Here is an 18,205-nt window from a genome sequence, read left to right as displayed (position 1 = left end):
AATCCATTACTGATTTTTGTCATTATAGGCAAATTCAGAGTTATATTTCTCAGAACTTAACATTTCCTTAGTTTTAAAGCAAAACTAATGTACTTTTCTTGATTGGTAAGACAGTTCACCATTGCATCTTCCTGCTGTAAAAATTGCTGTGTAGGCTACTAGAATTATATTTGCAAAATTATCTAAGTGAACTGAGTTATGTATTAATTGCAAACAGATGAACTCCCATCCTCACAGTGAATGTGGGCTTTTGGCAGCTCTGGATTTTTTTTATCTTTTTTTTTTTCCAGGAAGTCTGCTTCCTGGGGACCAAGTCTGCAGTCAAGGAGAAGAAACAGAGGTAGGAAGTACACTGCTCGATTGCCTGAAAACCTGTAACAAGGTAAGAAGAAGTTCCACAAACCGACTTCATTGTATATAGAGGTCTACAGTTTTCCATACGGACCAGCTTGTATCCAGGGTTATCAGGGAATAAGCCCCCCCCCCCCAAGGAATAATTACCATGGGAGAGTTGCTTTTTCACACTGCTGTAATATTATATTATAGTCTTGGCCCTGCGGTGCCAAATGTCAGTTTGTTTTTTATAGTACTTTGGAAAATAACAAGAAAGCAAAAGTATCATTTTCTCCAGACTTTGTTTTTTCATATTTGCCCCATTTATACAGTATGTCCAGGAGTATTATTGAAAAGAGCGAAAATAGGAAAGGTCAGTGTGTGGTGAGGTGAAAATGGGTGAAATGTGTCATTAAATCCCCATCATTAGAATAGATAGGCAGAGTGTGAGTGAATACAGAGAAGCCTAGTCTGGGCCATGGAACCCCAGGTAATGGAAGAACTTGCAGCTCTCTCTAGGCATTGGGGTCCCATCCTTACTTTCCTGAGAGGATTGGTGGGGATATTAACTTGGTTGAAACAAGCATATATGTTTGGTTTAGGATTTGGTGACCTTTCAGGATGAGGCTGTAGATTTCATTCAAGAGGAGTGGACTACAAAGGATCCAGCTCACAACAGCGTACCTGGTGATGTAACAGTGGAGGACTATACAAGCCTGGCCTCTGTAGGTAAGTTGGTAGTTATTCTCATATGACATGTCTCATGTGAGCAGACATAATATGTGCTTAGTGTATTTAGGACCTTTGTCAAATCCAATGAGATAACAGTAATAGCAGTTTCTCTTCTAATATATTTAAACTTGTGTTATTAGTGCCTCATAAATGTTATATGTGTGCTTCATTATGAGCTGCATGCCTAGCACACACTGTAGGTTTTTTTTTTTTAAGATTTAGGGTGGTGATGAAAGTGCACCTTTAATCTCAGCACTTGGGAGGCAGAGGCAGTCGGATTTTTTGAGTTTGAGGCCAGCCTGGTTTACAGAATGAGTTCTAGGATAACCCAGGGCTTCTCAGAGGAACCCTGTCTAGAAAAACAAAAACAAAAGATTTTACTTTTATTTATTGATTTATGTGTGTGAGTGCAGATGCATATGTGCCAACAGCACCCATGTAGAAATCAGAGGACAACTTGCAGGGAGTCAGTTCTCTGCTTCCAGCTTGTAGGAGGAAGGTTCATTCTCATTCCCGCCACTACACGTCTGACCAATTCTCCTGTTTCTGCCTCTCATCTCACTGTAGGAGTGCTGGGGCTAGGATTACGGATGTGTGCCATTGCATCTGACTTTTTACTATATGGTGTCCTGGTTTGCTTCCTGTTGCTGTAATAAAACAGAGTAAACACACAGAGCAACTTGGGAAGGAAAAGGTTTATTTGACTTACAGGTTACAGTTTATCATCAAATGAGGCCAGTGCAGGAACCTGTAGGCAAACCTTAAAACAAAAACCATGGAAGACCACTGCCTTACTCCCTTTGGCTTGCTTATCTACTTTTCTTATATAGACCTGGCGTTTTTGTATAAATTAACAATCAAATAAAGGTTCTACAAACATGCCCACAGGCTAATTCTTCTGTTGAGGTGCCTTCTTCCCAAGCATGATGGGTTCTACATATTGAACTAAGGTTGTCGGCGTTATGTGGGAATTTTTTTTTTGTTTGTTTTTGTTTTTGTTTTTGTTTTTCGAGACAGGGTTTCTCTGTGGCTTTGGAGGCTGTCCTGGAACTCACTTGGTAGTCCAGGCTGGTCTCGAACTTACAGAGATCCGCCTGCCTCTGCCTCTCGAGTGCTGGGATTAAAGGCATGCGCCACCAACGCCTGGCTGGGAAATATTTTTTTACCTGATGAACTATCTCTATGGCCCACTGTGGTGGTTCTTAAAATGTTTATCACCTGGTTCTGTTGAAATGTGTGTTCTTGTTTCTACCTTTGATATATTGAATAGTACTTTCTAGATAGTGTTCTGTTTGTCTTATGACTTTATCTGAATTAGATGAATTAGGATAAATGGTTTACTTTATTGTCTAGCAAATATTGTTGTGATTTATTTGCTTGATTAAAATGCTAGAGCTTCAGAAACATGAGTATGAAATTGATTTGTATTTCAATAGTCAGAGATTCTTTGTCTTTTTAGTCCTATTGAAATAATTACTGCTTTTATTAGAATTGTATACCAAAAGCTGGGTTTGATTGTGCATGCCTGTAATCCCAGTAGGTTTGCAAGTTTGAGGGTCTAGTCTGGGCTACATGATAGCCTGTATTGGGGGAAAGTAGATTATAGACCTGAATCATAGAAAAATTTGTTATCTTCCATTAATGTAGCTTTGTTTATGTGTAGTGTGCCAGACACTTACCAAACCCAATGCTTTGTCTTGCTTGAAAGAGGAATTGGTGACCACACAGAGAGGAGTTCTTCAAGGTGAAAGTTTATGAAGACAGCTTTGACCAGTGGCATACATCATCACCTTTCCTGTTCTTTTTGTCTCCCCAAATGTTCTGTGGTCTCATGAGATAGCATTTTTGTTTCAAATTCATTATCTTTTGCTTTCTTTTGAGTTACCGTATGTCCCTGACTGGCCTGAAACTTGCTTTGTACACCAGGTTGGCCTTGAACTCAGAGACTCATTTGCCTCTGCCTGCCTTCTGGAGTACCAAGCTTATTGTTTCTCTCTCTCTCTCTCTCTCTCTCTCTCTCTCTCTCTCTCTCTCTCTCTCTCTCTCTCTCTCTCTCTCTCTCTCTCTCTCTCTCTCTCTCTCTGCCATTTAAAAAACTTTTAAATTTCATTTTACATTCCAACTACAGTTCTCCCCCCCCACCTCCTCCCACCCTCCCTTGTGTCCTCCCCAGCCCACTCCTCTTCACAGGTAAAGAGCTCCCATGAGGAAGCAACATAGCCTGACACAATAGGTTGGGGTAGGGCCAGGCCCCTCTCCCATGCATTAAGGTTGAACATGGCATCCCACCATGGGGTGTGGGCTCCAAACAAGCTAGCTCATATACCAGGTTTGTATCGTGGTCCTACTGTCAGGGCCCCTCCGCTAGTCTAAGCTTCACAACTGCCTCCCACATATGGAGGGTCTAGTCTGGGCTACATGGTCCCCTGAAGTCTACTGCTGTCAGTCTAGAGTTCATGAGTTTCCATGAACTTGGTTCAGGTGTCTTTGTAGATTTCTCCATTATGATCTTGACCTCTCTTGCTCATATGTTCCCTCCTCCCTCTCTTTGACTGGATTCCCGGAGCTTGGCCTGGTTCTTGGTTATGGATCTCTGCATCTGCTTCCATCAATTACTGGATGGAAGCTCTATGATGACAGGGTATTCATCAATCTGATTACAGGGTTAGGGCAGCTTGGGCATCCTCTCCACTATTTCTAGGAGTCTTAGTTGGGGTCCTCCTTGTGGGTTCTTCGGAGTTATCCTAGCACCAGGTCTTTCCCTAAGCCTATAGTGGCACTCTCTATTAAGATCTCTTTTTCATTGCTCTCCCACTGCGTCCCTCCCTGCCTAGGCCATCTCATTCTCTCCTGTTCTCATCCCTCTCCCTTCCCCCTTACTCCCTTGTTTGCCCTGTAGATTTCACCTAATTTCCCTTCTTAGGGTGATCCTATGTGTCCCTCTTAGGGTCCACCTTGTTCCCTAGCTTCTTTGGAGCTGTGGATTTTAGTCTGGTTATCCTTTGCTTTATATCAAATATCCACTTATGATCTTTCTGAGTCTGGGTTACCTCACTCAGGATGTTTTTTTTTTTTCTAGTTCTATCCATTTGCCTGCAAATTCCATGAGGTCATCATTTTTTACTGCTGAGTAGTACTCCATTGTGTAAATGTACCACATTTTCCTTATCCATTCTTCTCTCTTTCTTTCTTTCTTTCTTTCTTTCTTTCTTTCTTTCTTTCTTTCTTTCTTTCTTTCTTTCTTTCTTTCTTTCTTTCTTTCTTTCTTTCTTTCTTTCTTCGAGACAGGGTTTCTCTGTTTTGTTTTGGAGGCTATCGGTCCAGCCCATCCTCGAACTCACAGAGATCCTCCTGCCTCTGCCTCCTGAGTGCTGGGATTAAAGGCATGCGCCACCACCGCCCAGCCCTTATCCATTCTTCTGCTGAGGGGCATCTATGTTGTTTGCAGGTTTTGGCTACTACAAATAATGCTGCTACGAACACTGTTGAGCAAATGTCCTTGTGGTAAGATTGAGTGTCCTTTGGGTATATGCCCAAGAGGTATCACTGGATCTTGAGGTACATTGATTCCCAATTTTCTTAGAAACCACTGTACTGATTTCTAAAATGGCTGTACAAGTTTGCACTCCCACCAGTAGTGGAGGAATGTTCCCCTGACTATACATCCTTTCCAACATAAGCTGTCCTCAGGATTCCCACCCCCCTTTCTCTCTCTTTCTTTCCACTGTGGTGTAGTATTAAATAGTTGATTCTCTAGCCTTAGATTCGTGCGTGCTGGGATTGTAGGTATGCATTACCACACTGTGCTATATTTTCATGATATTTCTTCCTTTTTCTCTATGGTGACATTTTGTTTTATTACCATGTATCACTTTTGACAATTAATATACAGATTTTCCTCTTACCAGGTTTATTTAGAAAACCATGGAGCCTTTTTTTTTTTTTTTTTTTTTTTTTTTTGTTTTTTGTTTTTACGAGACAGGGTTTCTCTGTATTGTTTCGGAGGCTATCGGTCCAGCCCAGCCTCGAACTCACAGAGATCCGCCTGCCTCTGCCTCCCGAGTGCTGGGATTAAAGGCGTGCGCCACCACCGCCCGGCCCATGGAGCCATTTTTAACTTCTTTGCTATACTGTTTTGTTACTGGACTCTAATCTTAGTTTGTGGGTTTAATTCCAGAAGGGGAAAAACAACTACACACCAAAGATTTGGCACTAGAGCAGGAGTTTTTGACAAGACATAGCTTCATGGAGACACAGAAAGTGGTAAGTTCAATAAAAAGTATATTTTCTATTTTATGTACTTAGTCAAGAATGACATTTTTTTTTTAATAGAAAGTCAGGACATGACTTTCTTGGTAGAAGGAATGATCTCCTTTCATGTACTCTGAAGAGGTGTATTACGGGGATCCAAAGTTAATATGAAACTGTCCAAGAAGATTATTTTTTCATAGGTATACTTGTCCTCACACTAAAACAAAACAGTAAACCAAAATCCCATGCCATGACATCCCTAGTTGAATTTTTCCCAAAGGCATGTGTCTTTAGGAGAGGGATTACCCTGAAATTTATCTCAATATTTTAGTAATCATGTGTGTTGACTTTTGTTATCGGTTAAATGTTTATATTTTATGTGTTCTAACAAAACTGGAAATTTCCACTTGTAAAGAAGTAAATTCACTTATAATCACATAACAATTTTGAAGTGTGCTTGAGAGTGTGTTACAATATAGGGGAGTGGGGAGAATACAGTTCCCTGTAAGGTTGTGGTGATGAAGTTTAGTTTTAAGAGGTGCTGAAATCCATGAGTGCAGAAGGTGTACAGAGTGAGTATGGGTAGAGAAATATTCTATAAATACTGAGACTTGAGAAAGATTATGGGACCTTAGACTCCTTTATAGGCATGGATGTTACTTGCTCATTCTCTAGTGAGCATAGGTGATGTTTCCTTTGCTCAAGCTGGTATTTTTGTGATGGTTCAGGATGCAGTAACCTTTGAAGATGTGACTGTGGACTTTACCCAGGAAGAGTGGACCTCATTGGATCCAGTTCAGAGAAACCTCTACAGAGATGTGATGCTAGAGAACTACCAGAACCTGGCCACAGTCGGTAAGACTGCCATCCTTTGTTCTAGCTACACAAGATAACAGAAATAGTATTCTAGAATGTGATGTCAGCTCAGAGAACAGTGGGAAACACCAGATTTAATATCTTCCTTAATGTAGTTATTCAATCATGGTAGTTCTCAACTAAATGTGGTGCTTAGTAGCATAACTTATTATACGGATAGTGTTATTTTGAGATTCTTTCTCTGTTTGATTTGTTTTGTTTTATGGCAGGGTTCTTACGCTATAGCTCAGGCTGATTGAGCTCTTAGCATTCTCCTGTCTCAGTCTTCTGAGGGCTGGGATTACAGATGTGTACTATCACACCTGGCATTGTTTTTAACAATCTTTATGAATCTGTTTCTAAAGACAAGGAGTAGTGCTGGGTATGTTTCTTGTGGTAGAGTGCTTGGTTAGACATATGAGGCCTTTGGTTTGATCTGCATCTTTGGGGAGAGGGGGTGGTAGTGACTTTATAACACTTGCATTACTTATATTAAATCTTATTGGAAGAAATAGTTTAGTGTATTTTATTTTGCATTTTTTAAAGATAGAATTTTCATTAACAATGAAGGCATAGGAATATTGCATGCCACTAATAATATTATTGGCAGTAGTGGGGATTGAATTTAGGACCTTGTATAGCCTAGGCAAGTGCTCAGCCATTCTTTGGTTCTTCAGACAGGTCTCACTATTTAGCCCTTTAGTTCTGACTTGCCTGAAAGTCTTGATTCTCTTACCTTGTGAGTGCTGAGATTTCATGTATCCATCAACAGACTCTGTCTTCACTGGTGTTTTTTTTTTTTTTTTTTTTTGGTTTTACGAGACAGGGTTTCTCTGTATTGTTTTGGAGGCTGTCAGAGTTTGAGGCCAGGCTGGACTGACAGCCTTCACTGGTGTTTTTTAAAAGGTGCATTTAGTTATGAATGTGGATTTGATGGGGGTCACAGAAAACTTCTAGTCACCAATGGCATAAATATTTGTATTCTGGGCTGTTAATAATTTTAAGTATTTCTTGAGAAATGTGGTTTTCTATCATTGGGGAGTTTATATGAGACTTTTCTGTTGACGTATCTGTCTCTCTGTTTAGGAGGTCAGTTGTTTAAACCTAGCCTGATCTCTTGGTTGGAGCAGAAAGTAGAGTTGACAGTAACAGAGCAAGAAATTCTCCAAGGTTAGTATTTGTTGAGAACATTTCTTGTCTTTGTCAAGTTCCATAAGTTCAGAAGTGTGTCACGGGAACTGTTAGAAAATCACCTTGATTCTGAAGACTGAAGTCCTTGGTAGACAAAGTGATCATCTGTGATGTACTCTTTCCCCCTTTCTCTGATTATTCACCATCCCATTTAATTTTACTAGAAAAACTTGTTAATTATTACAGCTCAGATACCATATCTTATGCTTTAATCTTTTTGCTTTATTGTTTAATGTGTATTTTTTAAAATGTTTTTTTGAGATAGCCCTAGCTGTCTCCTGGAACTCACTCCATAGACCAGGCTGGCCTCGAACCCACAGAGATCCACCTGCCTCTGCCTCCCGAGTGCTGGGATTAATAAAGGGGTGTGCCACCACCACCCAGCTTGTTTAATGTGTTTTAATATGAAAGAAAGTTAAGTGAAGTTCTGGCCTGGAACTTACCTTTATACACCAGACTGGCCGTGAACTCACAGAGATTTGCTTGCCTCTGCCTCCTAACTGTGTGCACCACTACACTTGACCACATGAAGTGGTTTTTTGATTGTTTTTAAAAATGTAACCTTCGATTTGTTGTTCAAAATTTTATATATGTTTCCTGGTTTCTCTTTAGAATGGGAAATGCACCTTAAGACCAAGGGGCCAGCAAATGGAACGCAACTGGTAAGACTCACAGAAATGAAATTTACTTTTATGCTTATGGGTGCTATGCCTGCATATATATCTGTGTTTCATGTTCATTTCTAGTGCCCTTGGAGAACAGACTAGGGCATCTGATTCCCAGGAACTGGAGTTACAGACGATTTGAATTGCCATGTGGGTGCTGGGAAACTTGGGTCCTTTGGAAGAGCAGCAAGTGCTTTTTAACCCCTGAGCTCTCTAGCCCCAGAATATTTCTTTTTTTTTTTTAAAGCATTTTTATTTGAGATCTCATATAATGTATTTTGATGATATTCAACTCCCACTTTTCCTCCTAAATTCTGCAAGATCCACCTCCACTGTTCTACCCCAGCTCTACATCCTTCATTAGGATAAATAATCTATCAGTTTGAATTTGTGTGAACCAAACCACTCCTTGGTGTATGTAGAGCCATTCCCTGGAGCATGGTTGACCTACCAGGAGCCATAGTCCTTGGGGACAAGAATATTTCTTATTGTCCAAATTCAGGGAGGATTAGGAATTCACTTGTAAAAATAGGTACAAATGAAAGATACTTGATAAAAATAGCTATTATAGGCAAGGGAACTCTTTTCTCTTTCCCCCCTTTTCTTCCTTTTTTCTTTCTCATTTCCTTTTTCCTTACTCCTTTTATCAGAGAGGGGCTTACAGCCACTCAAGTAACCTTCACTTATGATTTTTGCTTTAACCTACAGAGTGTTGGGATTACAGTAGTAAACTAATATACTTAGCATAAAAGAGTTTAGTGTGTCAGAATTCCCACAAGTATACACATTTCCTGTACAAGCCTTACAAGCCTGAAAAACCCTTTAATCATCTTTTTACTCTTTATCAACAGGGAAGAAAATACAATGGAGGGATGCGTGGTGATTCTATACAAGTTGGAACAGTTATTAGTGAAGAGTCATGCCCTCAGACTCACATTAGTACTCCAAATACAGAGAACACTTCAGAGTGTAATTTGTGTGGAAAAGACTTCCTGCCATCACTTAAAGAGACTTCTGCTGAAGAGAACGTTTTCCAGTTGAACCAGTGTGTAAAGCCTTTCTCTTTGACTTCAGATGTTTCTCAGAAAATGTCCACTCTGGAAAAATCCTTTGAATGCAGTGACTGTGGGAAAATTTTTGTTAATCAGTTAGAACTTCAGGAACATAGTTCTTCTCATAGTGAAAAGGATCTCCACAAATCAGAGCAGTGTGAGCAAGCTTTTACTCATCCTACAAGCCGTGATGAGCATGTTGTAATTCCCACTGAAAAAAAATACTATGAATGTAAGAAATGTGAAAAAATCTTTACACATCCTATCTACCTTAATATCCACATGCAAAGCCACACCGTGGAGAAACCCTATGACTGTAAGGAATGTGGGAAAGCCTTCACCGAGCGCTCAAGCTTAATTGTACACCTACGACAACACACTCGAGAGAAGTCTTATGAGTGCAAGGAATGTGGGAAAACCTTTATTCAACCCTCACGCCTTACAGAACATATGAGAAGTCATACAGGAGAGAAACCGTATCAGTGTGACCAGTGTGGGAATGCCTTTGCATCTTCTTCTTACCTTACTACACATTTGAGAACTCATACCGGAGAGAAGCCCTTTGAGTGTAACATATGTGGGAAGGCTTTTACACGTTCCTCTTACCTGCTAGGTCACATACGAACTCACACAGGAGAAAAACCCTATGAATGTAAAGTATGTGGGAAAGCGTTCAGTGGCCGTTCTTGGCTTACGATACACTTACGAAAACATACTGGAGAGAGGCCCTATCCATGTACAGAATGTGAGAAAGCCTTTACCAGCTTTGCTCAACTAACTGAACATATAAAAACTCACACTGGTGAGAAACCCTTTCGGTGTAAGGTATGTGCAAGGACCTTTAGAAATTCCTCATGCCTTAAGACCCACTTTCGAATTCACACTGGAATAAAACCATACAAATGTAATTTCTGTGGGAAAGACTTCACTGCACGTTCAGGCCTTACTAAGCATGTGTTAATTCACAATGGTGAGAAGCCCTATGAGTGTAAGGAATGTGGGAAAGCCTTCAGTACATCCTCTGGCCTGGTTGAACATATAAGAATTCATACAGGAGAGAAGCCTTTTGAATGCTATCAGTGTGGGAAAGCCTTGGCTCATTCCTCATCTCTTGTTGGACATTTAAGAACTCATACTGGAGAAAAACCCTTCGAGTGTAATCAGTGTGACAAAACATTTACACGATCTTCTTATCTTCGTATTCATATGCGAACTCACACCGGAGAGAAACCATATGAATGTAAAGAGTGTGGGAAGACTTTCCCTGAGCGCTCATGCCTTACTAAACACATAAGAACACATACTGGTGAAAGGCCCTATGAATGTAAGGAATGTGGGAAAGGCTTTATTAGTTTTGCTCAACTTACTGTACACATAAAAACTCACAGTTCCGAGAGACCTTTTCAGTGTAAGGTGTGCACAAAATCCTTTAGAAACTCCTCATCCCTTGAGACCCACTTTCGAATTCACACTGGCATAAAACCCTATAAATGCACTTACTGTGGGAAAGACTTCACTGCTCGTTCAGGCCTTACTATACATTTACGAAATCATACTGGGGAGAAGTCCTATGCATGCCAGGAATGCGGAAAAGCCTTTAGCACTTCCTCAGGCCTTATTGCACATATACGAAGTCACAAAGGAGAGAAACCCTTTGAATGTGACCACTGTGGGAAAGCCTTTGCTTCTTCCTCGTATCTTAATGTGCATTTGAAAATTCACACTGGAGAGAAGCCCTTTCAGTGTACCGTATGTGGGAAGACATTTACATGTTCTTCTTACCTTCCCGTTCACATGCGAACTCATACTGGAGAAAAGCCTTTTCAGTGTATAATATGTGGAAAGTCATTTTTATGGTCCTCATATCTTCGAGTTCACATGCGAATTCACACTGGAGAGAAACCCTATGTATGTCAGTACTGTGGGAAAGCCTTCACCGAGCACTCAGGCCTTAATAAACATTTACGGAAACACACAGGAGAGAAACCATATGAATATAAGGAGTGTAGGGAAGCCTTCACTACTTCTGCTGATGCTAAAGAACGTGAAAATCCGCACTGGGGGGAAAACCTTTGAATGTAAGGAATTCAGAAAGTTATTCTGGAAGCCCTTGATCCATCCTTTGCAATCAGAATTCAGTCTATACAAGTCTTATTAATAAGCAGTGTATAAAAGCATTCAGTTGTCACTACTGTAAAAACAACTCCCTCAGAGGATGCTCTGAGTTTAAGGATCATGGGAGAGATCAAAATCTCACAGTATGTGAACTCAATCAAGGTTTGTAGTATAGGAAATGAAAACCCTTTGTGTTTCCATATGTGTTGATGCAAGACATAAAGAAATGTCATAGATCTTAAGTTTCTCTGTTCACTTGTGATCTCACAATTGAGAAAAATCTTAAGTGTGGGAAGTAACTTTTATGTAAGACTTTATGTGTTTACAGACTGAACAGAAACTTTGTATGCGTAATAGTGGATTTTCTTCAATGTCTTGAAGCTTGAAGTTTTGGATGGCAACACATGGATTTCCTGGGTGCTTCTAGATGAACTTTTAATATTTCTATATTTGTGTATTTTTATGACTTCAATTATAAATTTCTAAATTTCGTTATAGGTTTTCCTTTTTAAAATATTCCTGTTTGATATAATTGAAAACTGTTGTTTGTATCTAGTGTCTAGCAAACACCCCGTGTCGGCAGTTGTGAACTAATTGGAACACAAACTTCCATCTACTTGCTGCTGTTATTTGTTGTGCCATGCACCTCGTCTGCACTGTCTGCTCTCCTCCCCTTGGACTCTTTTTAGAGTCAGTCTCACTTTGTGACCTAGACTAATATGAAAATCATGTAGCCTAGACTGCTCTTGAGCTCATGGCAGTCCTGGCTCAGTCTCCTGAGTGCTGAGGTTGCAGGCATGAGGCATAATACCTGGGTTTTTCCACTGTTTTAAGTATATGCTTTACTAGCACTGAAATCACCATGTTTTTTCATAGTGTTCAAATACTTACATAAGTAGGTTTGTATCTGACCAGTACAACCCCTTTCTTTGAGTTCCCAGTCTCTCTCTGGTAGTAATTATCCCATTCTCTGAGTGGAGTTCAGCTTTTCTTTAGACTCTACTTGTTATATCACGTAGTATCTGTATTAACTATACCTAGGACTTTTTATTTTTTGTGGCAGGGTCTTAACTTTGTAGCTCAAACTGACACCAAACTCTCTACCTTTCTGCCTCAGACTTTAGTGCTGGAGTTTCAGGCATGTGCCACCATGCCTAGCTGTTTATATGGCTTCTGTCAGTTTACATGTTCTCAAGGAAGAGCTGTAGTATAGTCAGTTATTTTGTTTTAAGACATTTAATTATCTTTTGGTATGTCTGTGTATACTTAGTTGCCATATCTTGACTGTTGGGAGTATTCCTGCATTGAATATGAGTATAGCTGCCTCTTTAAATTAGTGATCTTATGTCCTCAGATACAGTCTCCAAATTGGGTTTGTTATAGTAATAATAGATGTACTTTTAATTCAGTATGTCTGTATTATTATTCTGTAATGACTATCAATTTATGTTCCCAATGATGTTTTATTGCCTATATTTTTACTTTCTTCTTTCTGAGGGCCATTTTAAAATGTAAGATGGTATCGTCATAGTTTTCATTTACAGTTTTCTAATCTGTAAGCCATTTGTGTGTCTTTGCTAAAATAATAATTTCGGTTATCAATTTTTAAATCAATGTATGTGTTTGGTGTGGTTTGAGACATAGACCGACTGTAATATACGTAGTTTGCAGATACTTTTCTATTGGTGTACATGCCTTTTCAGATTTGTTTTCTGCTCTGCTTTGCAAAATCTTCACTTTGATGTTATCCTAATTCTTTATATTTGCTTTTTATGCCTGTGCTTTTCATGTCAGCTTCAAAATTCTTTGCTGGTGTGTCAGGAAGCATTCTTTTTGGAGTTGTGTTACAGTTTTAGATTTTATTTTCAGGGTTTTGTTTATTGAAGATGATCTCACTATGTAATCTAAAGTAGCTAGGAACTCACTGTCTAGACCAGGGTGGCCTTAAACTTGTAGCAATATGTCTTCCCTAGGCCTCCTGTCAGCTTGCCCAACTAAACTATATTACTTTTGCTATTATTTAATTTTCTTTGTTTTTTCCTTGACGCTGAGTTTACACACACACACACACACACACACACACACACACACACACACACACACACACACACAGAGTTAATGGTGCACTTATTTTGTTTGGATATTCATTTTGTCAGTTTGTTTAGCAATCCTTTTTATTTTATGATAATTTTGTTGAAAATTTGGTTTTAAGCATCTGTGTTTTGGTGCTAAGAATGCTAGGCATGTGCTCTACCCTCAAACTATAGTTCTAAACTCATTGTTGAAATTACTTTGACTGTATAAGGGCTTTGTTTTGTCTTTTTTACCCTCCTCTGTGTAGCTTTCAATCTCCTGGAACTCATTCTATTACAGACTGTCTTTGAACTCACAGAGATTCCCACTGCCTCTGTTTTGGGATTAAAGGCATGCACCATCACTGCTGGGTTTGAGTAAGATTTTTTTGTTGTAATTCTTTTTGTTTTGTTTTTGAGAGATAGTCTCTCGTGTAGCTCTGGTTGGCCTGAAACCTGCTAAGTAGACCATGTTAGTCTCAAACTCTCAGAGAGCCACCTGTCTCTCTGCCTTCCAGAGTGCTGAGATTAAAGTTTATATCTTAAACTATTTTGCTATGTTGTCTGTATCAATACTGTACTGTTTGATTACTGTTTGATTTTTTTTAATCCCTTGAGACAAAGTCTTATGGAGCTTAGACTGGCTTCAAAATTAACTAAATGGTCAAGAATGACTTTCGACTTCTGATCTTGCCTCTACTTCCCCAGTGGTAGGATTACAGGCATGCACCACTACACTCATTGTTGGTTTTTGTTTTTTGGTTCAGTGCTTGGGACTTCATGCATGCTAAGTGAACATTCTTACCAACTGAGCTTCATCTCCACCCCTGTAATACCTTGCTAAACTTAAAATTTTTGTTTTTATTTAAGTGTTTGAGCTAAATTGAAAGGTTTTGATTTCTTATGACTTGGGAAGTTTTTCATAAGCCTGTGAAAAATGTTGGAATTGTTAATGTGATGGCAATAACTCTACAAAGCACTTTGGGTAGGACTGGCATTTTAACAGTGGTAATTCTTTCAGTGTGCATGGGATACCTTACCCTTTTTTTTGTTTTTTTAAAGACAGGGTTTCTCTGTATTGTTTTGGAGGCTTTCCTGGAACTCGCTCTGTAGACCAGGCTGGCCTCAAACTCAAAGAGATCCGCCTGCCTCTGCTTCCTGAGTGCAGGGATTAAAGGCATGCGCCACCAATCCCCGACATTTTTTTTATAGTTTTGTCCATAGTGGTTTAGATTTTTTCCCTGTGTAACTTTATTCTCTATCATTTTATGCAGTTTTTTTTAAGATTTATTTATTTATTACATATACACCAGATTGAATTGTAGATGGTTGTGAGCCACCATGTGGTTGCTGGGAATTGAACTCAAGACCTCTGGAAGAGCAGTCAGTGCTCTTAACCTCTGAGCCATCTCTCCAGCCCCATTTTATGCAGTTTTATAGGTGGCATAATACTTTTGCTTTTTAAATTTGTAGTGTGTAAAGACTGCTTTGTTGATTTGAAAAATCATTGAGCTTTTATGATTTTCTTAAATTTTTTTCACAGAATAATTTTCTATATTGACACCCTGTCACCTGAAACAAGTTTCTTTCCTTGGGTGACTTTTTTCTTTTCTTATCCTAATTGTTCCCGTTAGTCTTTCCCCAGTATTTTCTGAATAGAAGAAGGGCAGGTAGGTATGCCAGTCCTTGAAAAGTTTGAGCTTTGTAACCCTGAATGACATCTATATTTGTTCTTCATGTGCTGCCTTTATAATTAAGCACATTTCTAATTTATTGACTGTTGTTACCATCAGTTGATATCCTATGTTGTTGCATGTTTCTGTACGTTTTCTGCAATATGGTATTTTGTTCATTGTGTCTATTCAGTGCATCACATTTAGTTATTTGCATAAATCATCTTTGAATCCCACTGATAAACTCATTCTTGATCACAGTTTGTGTGGTCCTTTTAAAGGTTGCTTTGTGAAGTGACCAGGAGATTGAATTTTCTTAATAGTAAGTTTTTCATTATTTGTTTCTGAGACAGAGTCTTGCTGTGTAGTTCAAGTTTGACCTTGAATACACTGTGTAGCACAAACTGACCTCAAACTAATGATCTTTGTCCATTAATCTCTCACGTATTATGGTTTCAGTAATGGCCCACTGTGCCTGGCTGATAATGTTTAGAAAGACTTCTTTGTGCTTCCAATAAGTGACTTATTTGTTAGGGCATAAATAGACTATAAGATTGTTTCTCCATTGTAAGGGTGTCATGGTTGTAAAGATATCATTCCAGAAATAGAACACCTAAATATGGAAGGCAAATATTAGAATATATGTAGAGAGAAATAACATTATAATGAGAGTGTAAAGCTGCTTTAGTACTCTTTTCAATGCTGAACTGATTTTGAGTCTTAAAATCACCAAGGAAACTGTACTTGAAGTAGCCTTGAGACCAAGTGGATTTAATAGATCTATACATAACATTCTTAGAGCCAGAGAATACTTTGTGTTTAATTTCACAGGGTACATTATGAGAAATTTCACATTAGACTTACAAGCTTTACTTTTAAAATAATTCTTAGGCAGCATTGAGTTTATTTAGTTTTTGAGAGAGGGTCTCATTGTATAGTACAGACATTTCCAACCTGGAATTCTGCCTCAAGGATACAATACTGCATTGTATTAATATAGTTAGAATTGGCACTAATTTTGTTTACTGAGTCTGCATCCAAACAAATGGAAATATTCCTCACCTGACAGCTTTTCTTTAAAATATTACATTTATTTATTTGGGGTGGGGGTATACAAATGATGTATGTGAAGATCAGAGGACAACTCGGGAACTGGCTTTCTTTTTCATCTTGTGGGTTCTGGGAATTGAACTCAGGTGTTTAGGCTTGGAGGTAAGCATTTCTTTTACCTGCTGAGCCAACTTGCTGGCCCACAGAGTTAAATTGGATATTTGATATGAAAATACCTAATGTTTTAGCAAATTAGAAAGCATAGTTCCATATGCCCTGGAAATAGATGCTTATATGTATCTCAGAGAATGGTGGTTAATGTGGGAGGGACTTCTCTCTTGGAGTGTAACCAGGAAAATCCATCATAGGCTTCACAGAGTCTTCGTTTGTCAGGAACTAAAGTAGCCCATTTTACTAATACCTAATGCTTTAGCCAATTCTCAGTGGGCAGTATATTATTGTTCACTGTTGTCACGGTGAACATGCTGTCTTGATGCTGCTGATGACAGAAAGTCTGCACTCTTGAATAGCTATTTCCTTCTCTCTCTTTAACCACTGGCAGCCACTGTGTTTATTTCTGTGACTTCAATTTATTTTTTAGATTCCAAGTGTGAGATAATGCAGAATTTTGTCTTTTCTTTTTTGAGACAGGGTTTATCTGAGTAGCCCTGACTGTCTTGAAATTCACTTTGTCTGGTGTCTAACTCATATCCATCTGTCTCTGCCTCCCAAATGCTGTGATTAAAGGTGTGCACCACCACTGCCTGGCTGTTTTGTTTGTTTTCATGTGCTGGTTTTGCCTGCCTGAATCTCTGTGTACCAGGTATGTGCTTGTTGCACAAAAAGGTCAGAAGGCATCAGGTCCTCTGGTACTAGAGTTATAGTTATAAGCCTCCATGTGGTTGCGGGAACCCATGTCCTCTGAAAGAGTAGTCAGTATAGTGTAATTGAAGCCAGACTAGTATAATTTTGAACTTTTTTTAAACTAGTACGGTTTGAAAGTGAAATGTTCTCTACAAGCCTATGTGTTTGTACATGTGGTCTCCCCCAGCTGGTGCACTGTTTTAGAAGGGTGCAGGTAGGGGTGGCTCTTTGAAGGTTGTACCTGCCAACCATTTTGGTTGACCTGTCCACTTCTGATCTGCCAAGATGTGAACAGTCTTCATTACAAGCTCCTGCTGCTACAGAACCACTCCAGCTACCATGCCTTTCCTGTCATGATAGATTTTGCCCTCTGAATCCATGACTTCACATCTTTCCTCCCTCAAATATTGCCTCTGTGGTACAGAACCCACATAACAGGCAGTCAGACAAATGTGTTAGATTTTCTGGAAGCTAGAGTTACAGGATGTTGTGAGCCTATTATTTTGGGTGCTGACAATTAAACTTGAGTGCTCTGAACTGCTGAGCCATCTCTCAGCCTCTCAAGTATCGTTTTATACACTTGTTGGCCATTTGTGTTTCAGGAAAGTGTCTAGATCCATGTTTTGTCCTGTGTGTGTGTGTGTGTGTGTGTGTATGTTTTGCACATGTATTAGAAACAGGGGCTCATGTATTCCAGACTGTTCTCAAACTTGACATGTGGTCAAGAATAACCTTGAACTTTCATGCCTATCTCTACCCCTACTGTACTGTGGTTCCTAGGGAGTGTATGGTGTTGAGGACTGAACCTGGAACTTCATGCATGCTAGGCAAGAATACTATTTTTCTGAGCTACATTCAGATGTGTATAAAGTGCACTTGACCATATTTATATACATCTTTATTTTGTTGGTCTCCTTCCCCTAAAGCCTTCATCTTCTCTACTTTCATGTCTTTATAGATTTTTTTTTTTTGGATTCTGTGCATGAGAGAAAAATGTATTTGTCAATCTGGATCTAACTTATGCTTACTGTGCATTTTAGTTCCATCACTGTCCCTACAAGTTAATTTTTTTCTTTATGATTAAATAAAGCTCCATTCTGTGTGTCACTTCTTTACCCTGTATTTTATTATTGTTCACATGTGTTCCCCATGTGTTTGGGTACCCAGGGAGGCTAAAAGAGGTTATTGGATCTCCTGTAGTTACAGGCTCTGAGCCACCAGTAGTGGTGCTGGGAATCACTCTGGAAGAGCAATTTTAGGCATTGAGCCGTCTCTCAGTCCATTTATTAATGAGCACCTAACCTGTTTTCTTTTTATCTTGACTACTTTGAGTAGTGTTACTGTTAACATGG

General features: G+C 39.2%; 1 protein-coding gene across 5 annotated transcripts in view; it reads left to right on the top strand.

The window, feature by feature from the left end:
• Nucleotides 1-17,960, top strand: part of LOC101823483 (zinc finger protein 26) — a 39,399-nt gene extending 21,439 nt beyond the window's left edge. For 2 of the 5 annotated variants that reach the window (XM_021232054.2, XM_013119441.3), the window contains exons 3-9: nucleotides 291-382; nucleotides 936-1,062; nucleotides 5,243-5,328; nucleotides 6,045-6,171; nucleotides 7,258-7,341; nucleotides 7,975-8,024; nucleotides 8,879-17,960. In XM_021232054.2, coding sequence (XP_021087713.1) covers nucleotides 291-382; nucleotides 936-1,062; nucleotides 5,243-5,328; nucleotides 6,045-6,171; nucleotides 7,258-7,341; nucleotides 7,975-8,024; nucleotides 8,879-11,155 — 2,843 coding nt within the window. In that variant the 3' untranslated portion in view covers nucleotides 11,156-17,960. Of the gene's footprint in view, nucleotides 1-290; nucleotides 383-935; nucleotides 1,063-5,242; nucleotides 5,329-6,044; nucleotides 6,172-6,238; nucleotides 6,554-7,257; nucleotides 7,342-7,974; nucleotides 8,025-8,878 lie in introns of those variants that run through there. The other 3 variants (XM_040729858.1, XM_040729859.1, XM_040729860.1) reach the window with 3 other exon arrangements.
• The last annotated feature ends 245 nt before the right edge of the window (nucleotides 17,961-18,205 follow it).

Source organism: Mesocricetus auratus, unplaced genomic scaffold (assembly GCF_017639785.1).
Source record: "Mesocricetus auratus isolate SY011 unplaced genomic scaffold, BCM_Maur_2.0 Super-Scaffold_100022, whole genome shotgun sequence".
NCBI classification, from domain to species: Eukaryota; Metazoa; Chordata; class Mammalia; order Rodentia; family Cricetidae; genus Mesocricetus; species Mesocricetus auratus.
This window is presented reverse-complemented; position numbering and strand designations above follow the sequence as displayed.